Here is a 12569-nt window from a genome sequence, read left to right as displayed (position 1 = left end):
TTCTGGTGGCTCCAGCGCAGAAATCTGCTCACCTGCCACTCCATTGCCCCTGTCTCATGGGTTACGGTCACGACTGATGCCAGCGGTGCTGGTTGGGGAGCCCTTTGCAGGTGTCAAATCTTGCTCAAGGCAAGTGGGATGCCCGTCTTCACAACCGGGCTCAAACGTCCTGGAACTACAGGCAGTCTGGTGTGCCCTTCAATCTCTCACTCATCTCCTCAAAGGGGAGTCAGTTCTACTGAAAATGGACAACACCACAGCGGTCTCCTATGTGAAGAGGCAAGGGGGCACCCGGAGCTCCACCCTGCTCCAAGAAGTCGAGCCCATCATGTCTTGTGCTCAGAAAAACCTGGCCAATATTTCAGTGATCTTCGTCCCCAGAGTTCAGAATGTCCAAGCGGACCTCCTGTCTTGCACACAGACGACAACGAATGGTCCCTTCATGTGTAGACGTTCGAATGAATTCTGTCCTTGGGAGTTAATCCCGAAGTGGACCTAGTTGCATCCCCCTGCAACTTCAAAATCAAGAAGTAGTACACACGGGGCTGCTGCAGCCAGGCCTTCGGATTGGATGCTCTGTCGGATCAGTGGAACTTCAACAGCACATACGCCTTTCCCCCGCTCCTGATCATCTTCAAGTCTCTTCGGAGACTCCAAGCGGAAGCGGTCGAAGTAGTGGTGACAGCACCTTAATGGCCGAACAGACCATGGTTTCCCCTCCTGATCCAGCTCAGCTTCTGGGACCCGGTGCCTCTCCCTCCCAGGCCAGACCTTCTCCTGAGAGGGAAAGGCTGGAATCCCTCGGGTGCACTTCAAAAGTGATTTCCACCCTCATGAGATAGAGAAAGGCGAGCACCAATAAGGTTTATGGGAGAATATGTGCCAAGTTCGTTGGATTCTCATCCTCTATGGGCAGATCGTTCAGAGATCGAGGAGATCAGGATATCCTGAGTTTCCTCCAATCCGGCCTAGATCTGTCTCTATCCATCAGCTCCCTAAGGGTCCAAGTCTCGGCCTTCTCTGGAGTATCATGGGCCGTTCATCCTTTAATCTGGCAGTTCTTCCATGGAGCGACAAGACTCAGGCCCCAAAGAAGACCAAGATCCCCCAAAGGGGATCTTCCCCTTGTTCTTGACTTACTATCTGTCTCCAGTACCTCAGGATCCGTTCTGCTTTCTGTCAAGGACCTTTCTGCGAAAGTTGCCTTCCTAGTTGCCATCACTTCAGCCAAAAGGGTTTCTGAGATCGGGTCCTTGGGTCATGAATAACCATTTCTGACTTTCTTCCCAGACCGGGTGGTCCTCATCCCTATGCTCGGCTCAACCCGAAAGTCACCTCGGTGTTCCATGAAAACTGAGAAATTGTCCTACCTACATTTAGGGCCCAGGGGTCCACCGAAGCTCATCCTCTGGATGTAGGCGAATTACTGAGGGAATACCAGCAAGTTACTTCCTCCTTTAGACGCTCCAACTACCTGTTTATCTTGCACTCTGGCAGTAATAGGGAAAGGGAAGCGAGCTTCGACCAGAACGATTGCGGCCTGGATCATCCAGTTCATTCAGTAGGCTTATAGGGCTAAAGGCTTGGCTCCTTCAGAGGCGGTGAAAGCACATTCCACCAGGGGTATGGCGACTTCGTGGGCAGCAGCCCGGCATGTGGCTTCAGACGTCATCTCCAAAGCGGCCTCATGGGCCTCCATTAATACCTTTATGTCACATTACTGCATAGAGCCTGCTTCTCTATCTTCTGTGAACTTTGGTTTAAGAATCCTGTCGGTTGACGGGTTAAATTACATTTTCTTTGTTCAGCATACTCACCCATGTGGACTGACTAGTTATTTCCCACATGTAGGCTACAATGGAGTCTGTCAGGAAAACGGAAAATTTATTATCAAATACTTACTGTAATTTTCCTTTCCTTATGGACTCCATGGCAGACGGAAGTCCCACCCATTGGTCAAGAGTTGGCTAATTACGGAATGCAGTCTCTAGCGGTGAGCTCAAATTTATGGGAGTGGGGTCCTATAGCATTGGTGAGGAGGCGGGGTTAATCCACATGTAGGCTGCCATTGAGTCCATCAGGAAAGGAAAATTACCGTAAGTATTTGATAATAAATTTTCCATTTTTCTGGACTAAACTTTTAAAAATGTTAAACATCTTATCAGGAATGGCTGTTTTAGATCAAAAGGGTGCTTCTACTAAATACTGAGCAAAGGGTCTGAATACTTAGGACCATGTGATATTTCAGTTTTTCTTTTAATAAATCTGCAAAAATGTCAACAATTCTGTGTTTTTCTGTCAATATGGGGTGCTGTGTGTACATTAATGAGGGAAAAAAAAATGAACCTAAATGATTTTAGCAAATGGCTGCAATATAACAAAGAGTGAAAAATTTAAGGGGGTCTGAATACTTTCCATCCCCACTGTACTTCAAGCCTTTTAAGATATTTGAACAATGAGTACTTTGTACTGTTGGCCTGTGTGCAGTGCTGGTATATCTGATATCTTTTAATAGTTCTGTATTTTCCTTTCTTGATTTAATAAAAAACTATTGAACAAAAAAACAAAATAAACCTACCTCATTCCTATCCATCTATTGGCTACGTACGCTCTGTTTGTTTTTTTGATGTGTGATCTGACCAGAGCGATGGAATCAGAAACTAACTGAAAAACCATAACTTCCCCTTCCAACCGAGTTAGATTCCATCATATTAGATCAAAGATTATCAATGGTTGAAGACTATCAATCGTTTTGAATCATTTGGCAGCACTGACACAATTTGGTCTTGAATTTTATTGTATGTCAGTTGTTCGGATTATGAGGTTGCATGGTGGAAACAGAGATATAATCATTAACTTACAATTGTATCTTCTAACTATTGATCAAAATCTACTTCCCTGTGTGTGGCATATCAAAGAATTATGTTTTCAACTATCAATCAATGATTCCTATTGGGAGAGATCGTTCTGAAAAGAAATTGATCTTTTATCAAAGCATGCATGGCCAACAATACTCTCATTCCTTGACTGCTGAGTACCCAACTTCCATCATCTGCTTTATCAAATGTATGTAAATACACTTCTATTACTGCTACTGGGTCATTAAACTTGCTGCTCAAGACAGTTGCTTCAAGCTTAATTCACAATACCTACACCAAGGGAAATATAGAGCTGCTATTGCTGAACTCTCCTGCTAAAAATGCTAGCTAACTGGCTGTAATGCTAATCCAGTGGCTTTAATTCTTTATCTCCCTAATCTGGAACAAGTATGCAGATCAGGAGTCCTGACTTTACTCTGGTCACAACGTCCATAAATATATGCAGTGATGATTACGCTATCAGCCAGAAATAAGTTAGCATGCAGATTTGGCAACAATCATCATCTCACGTCTGTGGGTACTTTTAACCATTATTAGAAATTAGCGGTTTGGCACAAAGAGACTGGTAAATATTCAAAATTTCAGTGTATGATAAATGCTTATTTTTTTACCATATTTATAATTGCATTTACTATTTTTAATAATCCTATATTGTGTCTTACAGACTTCAATTCATTCAATATAGATTTATATAAAATATGTTGCCACAAAATATAATTACAAGCAGCTTCCCAAAACACAAATTCTTACATGTTCTCTGCAAAGTCTTCCTTGACACGGGTAACATGAAACCAATTACGTTGTTATTTAGTATTTAAAAATAAAGCCGTTTGTGTATAGGGTGTGGAAATTCCTCTGCCCGAGGGGACTCACCTTGAATCCTGAGCAAGTCTCTCCAGAGTGTGGATAAGAAGATCTCCATCATTCTTTAGATTGTGTAAATGTTTCTCGTTTGATGTTATCTAGGGTGGAAAGAAGTCAGAATGAAGGCTCTTTTTTTTTTAAAGAAACACATGTGGGAACAGACACAACAAGAGGCTGATAGTAAGGCATGCTGGGATCCTACAACACTGTGCAATATTATATCAATCAGCACTGAGCAAGCTAGCATTATTAAAATCTGAGTAAAATGAGTATTGTCTGTAAAGCTAATGTCAAACACCAGTTTAAGAATGGTCTCCTTTTCCCAATGAGTAAGGTGTGGCAAGGTAAATACAGCTCACACTCCAATGCATCACTATACAAATAAAATAAACAAAAAAAATAAATCACCTTGGACCTGACCTCTGGTGCTTCCAGGAGGCAAAAGTGATGCCATGGTGTATCCCAGCAGAAGAATGCACTTCAGCCCACTGTTACAGTGACATCAACTGAAGCATTGGAGGCCAGGTCGGAGGCTTTTTATTTTGGGTGTATGGTTTGTTTCCAAATGCCTTCCTAAAGCCTTTTGTGTTGGAGTAGTGTATCAAAAAAGCAGATCTTTTGTTTGAAATGGAAAGTCCCCCGGAGCCAGCCATACATGGTTCGAATCTGGCCAAGATTCGAACGGTTAATGAGCAGGCTGAATGTACCAAGTTGATCGATCAATTCTTGTGATTATCGCTAGTGGCCGCTAGTGATAATCACTGTCTTCTCCCAGCGGGGACAGCTTCATCCGCCCACCTCCACCCACTCTCCTGGGAGAAGACAATTGCTGATTCCCCTGTGTTGATGGGGGAATCATGCAAATTACTGTGTATGGCCTGCATTAAGGGTGTATGTAAACCCAAAATCTATTTTTTAACTGATTACATTGACAATGACCTGACAACAGGTTTTAGATGTCTACTCTTCCCTTTACATATATCAGTGAATGTAACCATAGAAGATCTATTGTAGTTTACATAAATATTGTCATATAAGGTGTATGCACAAAGACCTACAAGAAAAGCTACAGATTTGAAGGAATTGTTATCATCAAATATATTTTCTGTCTATCTATGGACATTACACAAAAGGCTCAATTCCACACCTCGTCTGTACCTGCCTGAGATGGAATAAATCATGGCTGTGTAATGTGAATTTTGAAATGCTGAGGATATAAATAATAGGACTAAATAGGAGTAAATGAGCACACACAAGGGATGTAAGATATGTTTTATGCAAAAAATAAAATTGATTGTTAAATAAAAAAGGTTTACACCTTTTTAACCGCTTGTTGCCCAACCACCGTCAAAGCCCGACCACCGACGGAGGAGCGTTGCGGCTCTCGTTCCAGGGGGGTGGCGTCATATGACGTCCCCCCAGAATGGCTGCTCTCACATGCTCGCGGGGGCGCGCAGCATGGCGATCGCAGCTGCGCCATGTTCCTAGGACACAACGTGACCCCGATCTCTGTAAAGAGCCGATGACGCGGCTCTTTAACCATGTGATCGGCTGTGTCCAATTACAGCCGGCCACATGTAAATGCGGGAGTGCCAGTAATTGGCTCTCATCGCCTCACACTGACTGTGTGGTGAGAAGAGCTGATCAGCAGCATCTCATCGCAATGGACACCCAGTGCCCTGATTACAGTACAGCCCACCCAGTGCCACCAATCAGTGCCCATTAGTGCTACCAATCAGTGCCACTAATCGGTGCCCATCAGTGATGCCAGTCAATGCTGCCTTTCAGTGCCTGCTCTTCAGTGCTGCTGCCCATCAATGCTCATCACTGCCTCCCATCAGTGCCAATCAGTGCCGCCCATTAGTGCTACCTATCCATGCCACCTATCAGTGCCCACCAGTGCCCCCTATCAGTGCGGCATATTAGTGCCTCCTCATCAGTGCAGACTATTGGTGCCCATCAGTGCAGCCTCATCAGTGCCCATCAGTGAAGGAGAAAAAATACTTATTTACAATAATTACTGACAGAAACTAAGAAAATCTTTTTTTCAACATTTTCAGTCTTTTTTTATGTATAAAATAAACAATCCAGCAGTGATGAAATACCACCATAAGAAAGCTCCATTTGTGTGAAGAAAATGATTAAACATTTATTAGGGTACAGTGTTGCATGACCGCGCAATTGTCATTCAAAGTGAGACAGCGCTGATGCTGAAAATGGGCCTGGGCAGGAAGGGGGTGAAAGTGCCCTGTATTAAACTGATCCTCTGATTCAGTTTTATTAAATAATTGGAAGCAGAGAGCACTATGGTTCCTTCATTTCTATTCTATGACATGTTTCGTGGTTGATTGGGCACCAAGAAGTGGAGTAGTGTGATACAGGGACGATATTAAGAGGAATTTTCCTGTTCCATCTAGAGTGGAGTTCACTAAAGGCTATAATGACTCTGTAGTGGGGTCAGATACTGGAGGTGAGCAGGCACTTTATCCGGAGGTGGTGGGCACCGAACAAATTGGACGTTACCATATGAACTGTCACTTTAAGTTTGCACAGCGATTGAGCTCTAATAAAGAAGTGTCATAGAAGTGAATCATCTCTCAATCTATACCTACCTACCTGCTCTGTCTTGACAAAATTTCAACTAGAGAAGGAGAGTGTCTGAAAGCAAATATCTTCTGCTGTGCGCTCTCCTTAACCATCCCCTGACCAGCCATTTTAGTAAAACAGGAGAATCCGTTCTTCTGTGCAGACATTTTTTTGCTTGATTTACAGTGTGTGCGTTATGTCTGTTATGAAATCACTGGCAAAATGCACACAGCCAATCAATTCAGGCTCTGAAACAGGAAATAATGCATATTGATAATAATATTAATAATTATTTAAACTACTATTAATGAAGTGAAAATCCACTTTTCAGACTTGCCCAGTGACTGTGTGCTATTGCAATAGTCATGCAGATACTTTTCTTCTTTCAAGTTAACAGTGTACATTTAAATATATATATATATATATATATATATATATATATATATATATATATATATATATATATATATATATATATATATATGTAGCGCTGGTAGATCTATGATCTACCATCTGTTAGGAAAATGTAGTGAATTGCTCGTTAGGGGGAGTTAGATTTGCCTCTGTTCCAGCTTGGCTGACGTTGCGTGTGGTTCCACACTGAGCCAGTGGGTGTCGTTGTTACCATTGGCTGGTGTTGGAAGGGCAACGTGTCGAAGCGTATGGGTGCTCCTCTGTCCCGGAGACAACTCGGTGGAGGTGGTCCTCCGAGTTGCATTCTGGGAGAGGGTATTTATGGGACAGACGCCATGTTTTAGGGTTCGTTTTTACAGCCACCTGCTGGCCCTCCTGGCCGACAGGTATGCGTTAGAGTGCTATCTCGGAGGCCCGCATCGCTGCGGCGCATGGGTGGGCCCAGAAGTCTGTCTGGGGCCTACCACAGCAGCCAAGGAATGGTCCTGAGCTGTCTATCCAGAGTGAAGAAGCTGGACAACCGAGAAGATCCCAGGGGAGGACCCATCATGGAAGGATCATGCAGAGTGCTGGTCTGGAGAGGGGCCTGGTGACTCGGTTGGAGGCTGTATCCTAAAGTAGTTCTACAGCATAGTACTGCCGGGTTGGCTTAGAGGACCAAGTACTGTGTCTGACGTTCACCGCTAAACCAGTGCATCCTGTGGCAAAGGATCGTACGGGTTTATTTCAATCCAGTCTGTGGCAGAGACTTTTGTTCGTGCTACGTACTGGCTGCTAGGCAAGTGAGAGAGGCCTATCCAGGCGAGCAAAGATTGTATCCCACAAGGGGATTGCATCTGATTACAGTATTCAACTTTAAAGGACGTTCTCAGGAATTCTAAAGAAAGGTATTTGAGCTTCCCTGCAGTTTCCCTCCTGCCTCTTTCCTGCTACTTCCTTTGTTACTTGGTTCAATAAAGCATTGAAAAGGTACTCAAGTGTTGGTGCTTTTATCGTCCAGAGGTAAACTCAACGGAACCCTAGACCCGGTGCCGATGAAACAGAGGTGTCAAGAGTGAAGGTAACAAGCCCGTTTAAACCAGCAGCTCCACTGAGAGTTAGTGCTACATGTGGGGGCGTCGTCCGGGATTTGTTGACCATCAATTCTCGCAACCCAGAGAGGTGTTTTACTGGGAGTTTACGGTGAGAGCTGGACTTTGTCAAATTTTTCAGGAAGAGAGGAGGTTAAGGGTTGCAGGACTTTGTTTCTGAGTGCGTAGGCGGCGGGCGCTGGTGAAGGCCCGGGAGCTACATGATCAGAAGAACAAGTGGGAGGAGCCTACCAGACTTAATACCACGTGGGACACATGTGTGTGTGTTTGGCGCCAGAGAAGAAGAGAGGCCTCATGATCGTGCTGAGAAGATCAGAGTGTGGCCATGTCTTTTTCAGCGATGCAGCCAATTGTGGGACCAAGAATGTTCCCTGCAAACACTGTGTTGAATACTGCTGACCGGCACCCTGCTTACAGATACTGGTGTTCGTCTGAAGCCGCAGGGGAGGTTTGTTCTGTATACCTCAGGAGATATTAAGGGACTGGGCATGATCTGTCACAGATGTGAAGGACTGGCCGTGGTGTACATAGGCCATAGTGTATACAGTATGTATGTCACATAGCTGAGAGGAGCCTGCTTTCCCTGCAGTGTGTGTTATTACAGCGAACCACCAAAGTTTTATAAGGATTTACACTATTTGGCCCTTCCTTTCTTTTTGTATTTGTCACCGTTACCATTTGGTTTCCAACACCGCTCTGAGGGACCTAATCTACCTGTCGGTTGTTCCACACCCTTTGGTTCCGGCATCGGTTTGGTTGATACAGCAACGTGAGAGGCACCTCATCGCTCCTCTGGGCCATCTGCAGACACTCACCAACTAAGCCTTTCTGACCCCTCTTGGCGTATGCCCTGGCGGGTCCATTCAATCCGGTAAGCCTCTTCACTTTTGGTGGTGCTGTGTATGTTTCCACTCCAGATGATGTATGAATTTGAAGTGTCTAGCCCCTGAAGATTTTCCTTAGGAAGATCCTCCTTTGTCAGCTCTATTTGGAACTGTCAGTTTAATGTTTATTGCATTGGACTTCTTCATATTTTCATAGCGCTACACTCATTTTGTATCTTATTGTTATCGGATGGATTGGGCAACAGGTATCGCCACAGTAGAAGCTGCTACTACTACGGAGAGAGAACAGCAGGCCGTCACTTTGCCTGTTGTTGCAGAGAGTGTTCCGGAGAGAGACACTGCTGTTGCCGTCTCATCAGCGGACACTGCTTTAAATTCTGAGTCCACCGCGCCTGCCTCTGTTGTACCTGTACAGAGGAAGGTGGAATATGTGAAGGCTTCCCGCGGCCGTGGCCGAGGCCTACCCCCGAGGCTACCCGAACCGGATCCAACAAAGTTCACGACAGGAACGGGTAAGCAGCTGATGGGGAATGTATCTGGGACTGTAAATATGTATCTGCCAGCGGAAGAGTTGGGAGATTCGGAAATAGAATCCATGTTGGATCTTTCCGGTGATGATGACCTATTTGAGACTATGTCACAATAGCTGTTGGTCGCAAGGCAAAGACATCGCCTAATGCCAGTGTTAAGCTCAAATACCTACTCCCAGGCTTGGAAGTTATTACCATTATTTTTGGACAGACGTTGGGGACAACGTCTATTGTAGTGGGGGGAGTATGTAGCGCTGGTAGATCTATGATCTACCATCTGATAGGTACATTTAGTGAATTGCTCGTTAGGGGGAGTTAGATTTGCCTCTGTTCCAACTTGGCTGACGTTGCGTGTGGTTCCACACTGAGCCAGTGGGTGTCGTTGTTACCATTGGCTGGTGTTGGAAGGGCAACGTGTCGAAGCGTATGGGTGCTCCTCTGTCCCGGACACAACTCGGTAGAGGTGGTGAATTGCTCGTTAGGGGGAGTTAGATTTGCCTCTGTTCCAGCTTGGCTGACGTTGCGTGTGGTTCCACACTGAGCCAGTGGGTGTCGTTGTTACCATTGGCTGGTGTTGGAAGGGCAACGTGTCGAAGCGTATGGGTGCTCCTCTGTCCCGGAGACAACTCGGTGGAGGTGGTCCTCCGAGTTGCATTCTGGGAGAAGGTATTTATGGGACAGATGCCATGTTTTCGGGTTCGTTTTTACAGCCACCTGCTGGCCCTCCTGGCCGACAGGTATGCGTTAGAGTGCTATCTCGCGGTCCTCCGTTCCGGAGGCTCGCATCGCTGCGGCAAATGGGTGGGCCCAGAAGTCTGTTTGGGACCTACCACAGCAGCCGAGGAATGGTCCTGAGCTGTCTATCCAGAGTGAAGAAGCTGGACAACCGAGAAGATCCCAGGGGAGGACCCGTCATGGAAGGATCATGCAGAGTGCTGGTCTGGAGAGGGGCCTGGTGACTCGGTTGGAGGACGTATCCTAAAGTAGTTCTACAGCATAGTACTGCCGGGTTGGCTTAGAGGTCCAAGTACTGTGTCTAACGTTCACCGCTAAACCAGTGCATCCCGTGGCAGAGGATCGTACGGGTTTATTTCAATCAAGTCTGTGGCAGAGACTTTTGTTCGTGCTACGTACTGGCTGCTAGGCAAGTGAGAGAGGCCTATTCAGCGAGCAATGATTGTGTCCCACAAGGGGATTGCATCTGATTACAATATTCAACTTTAAAGGACGTTCTCAAGAATCCTAAAGAAAGGTATTTGAGTTTCCCTCCTGCCTCTTTCCTGCTACTTCCTTCGTTACTTGGTTCAATAAAGCATTGAAAAGGTACTCAAGTGTTGGTGCTTTTATCATCCAGAGGTAGGCTCAACAGAACCCTAGACCCCGTGCCGGTGAAACAGAGGCGTTGTGAGTGAAGGTAACAAGCCCGCTTAAACCAGCAGCTCCACCGAGAGTTAGTGCTACATATATATATAAAATTATAAAATATTATTCTATTACACAATAGAAAGTCCAGCTTAACATATAAAAGCAAATATACCGTGCACTGCTTCAGATTTGAGGGGAAGCTCTCTGAAATGAGGGGAAGCTTTGTCGATTTCTATCATCCAATCATATGCAAGCAAAAATGCTTTTTTTTCTCCTTGCACGTGATTGGGTATTCTTTGCAAAGTGAAGCTTTACCTAATTTACCAAGCTCTGGAGCAAATGCACTTGCAGTGAATAGTATATTTGCATAAGTCAACCCCATACTGTTTTCTTCTATGTGCCCCTCTGACCCTGGGGTGGATCAAACATAATTGCAATCTAACAACCTCAATGCCAGCATGCAAACAATTAGATTAGCGTCAGATGTCTATTTTCTAGAAACAAAAAGGGTAATTGTGGGGATATTTGTACTGTTCTGCCATTTGTATTTCATGTGTTTTATTAGCAGAGATAAGGTATATACATTTTTGTTCAAAATGTTTGGTCCTTTTCTCCTTAAATTTACAACCCAGTGGTTATAAAATGCTACCCACAGAAAACTCTAGCTGTCTCAAAAAATTATATAAAATTAATTTTAAACACCATTGCATAAGTATATGACAGTCAAATATTACAGTGCTGAAAACTGAAAAATGGTCTTGAAAGGAAGGGGGTGTGACATGCTGGTATTGAGGTGGTTAAAAACTCATAGGTGCTTTGGAATTCCGGTGTTATGAGTGATACAGTCATAAAATATTTGTTTTAAAAACAGATATAAAAAAAAATAAAATAAACTTGAAAAAATGTTTTAAATACATTTGACCTACTATTACAGTTTCACTATAGGTTGTTAGAATGAATAACTTCATAAATAAGAACTAGTGGGGCAAAATAAGGGAACTTGAATGATCTTATTACTTATGATAATTGTACTAAAAATATGGCCAACTTACTGTATTACACCATGGCCCTCTCTTACATATTCAATTGTTACATTGATGTGAAAAAAACATGTAAAAAAGTAGAAAACATACTTCCCATAACCAGTGGTGTATTTAGGTTTTGTGCTGCCCTAGGCCTGACTAAACTCATGCACCCCCCTAATTTAAATACGACCCACCCCTTGCTGCTGAGGCCACACCCCTTCCTGTTTAAGACCCACCCTATCATCTGTAAACCACACCCCTTCCTCTTTAGGCTCATTTGGCACCTTTCAGGGGGGAGGGGGGAACAGGTACCTGTTTTTGACAGGTACCCTTCCCCACTCCCTGGAGACTGCAACTAAATGTGGACTGTTTAAAGGGTTTGCATTGATTTTAGCATGCATGGAGCACTTTGCACATGCCAGTGGCGGCTGGTGCTCAAAATTTTTGGGGGGGTGCAAACAAACTAAGAAATTGAGAAAAAAAGACATCAATTGCAGCCTCACTGTGCCCCATCAAATGCAGCCACTATTCCCAACAAACGCAGCCACTGTGCCCACAAAACGCAACCACTGTGCCCACCAAACGCAACCACTGTGCCCATCAACTGCAGCCACTGTGCCCACCAAACACAGACACTGTGCCCCATCAAACGCAGCCACTGTTCCATCAAACGCAGCCACTATTTCCACCAAACGCAGCCACTGTGCCCACCAAACGCAACCACTGTGCCCACCAAACGCAACCACTGTGCCCATCAACTGCAGCCACTGTGCCCACCAAACGCAGACACTGTGCCCCATCAAACGCAGCCACTGTGCCCACCAAACGCAGCCACTGTGCCATCAATTGCAGCCACTGTGCCATCAAACGCAGCCACTGTGCCATCAAACACAGCCACTGTGCCCACCAAACGCAGCCACTGTGCCCATCAATTGCAGCCACTGTGCCCATCAATTGCAGCCACTGTGCC

The 12569-nt window shown here is 44.9% G+C and overlaps 1 protein-coding gene across 2 annotated transcripts in view; it reads right to left on the bottom strand.

Moving 5' to 3' along the window:
- The window catches only part of LOC141144583 (serine/threonine-protein kinase ULK4-like), a 1176078-nt gene that overhangs the window by 38080 nt on the left and 1125429 nt on the right, over positions 1 to 12569 (bottom strand). For both annotated transcript variants that reach the window (XM_073630414.1, XM_073630413.1), the window contains exon 36: positions 3753 to 3841. In XM_073630414.1, coding sequence (XP_073486515.1) covers positions 3753 to 3841 — 89 coding nt within the window. The remainder of the gene's footprint in view (positions 1 to 3752; positions 3842 to 12569) is intronic.

Source organism: Aquarana catesbeiana, linkage group LG05, assembly GCF_042186555.1.
Source record: "Aquarana catesbeiana isolate 2022-GZ linkage group LG05, ASM4218655v1, whole genome shotgun sequence".
NCBI classification, from domain to species: Eukaryota; Metazoa; Chordata; class Amphibia; order Anura; family Ranidae; genus Aquarana; species Aquarana catesbeiana.
This window is presented reverse-complemented; position numbering and strand designations above follow the sequence as displayed.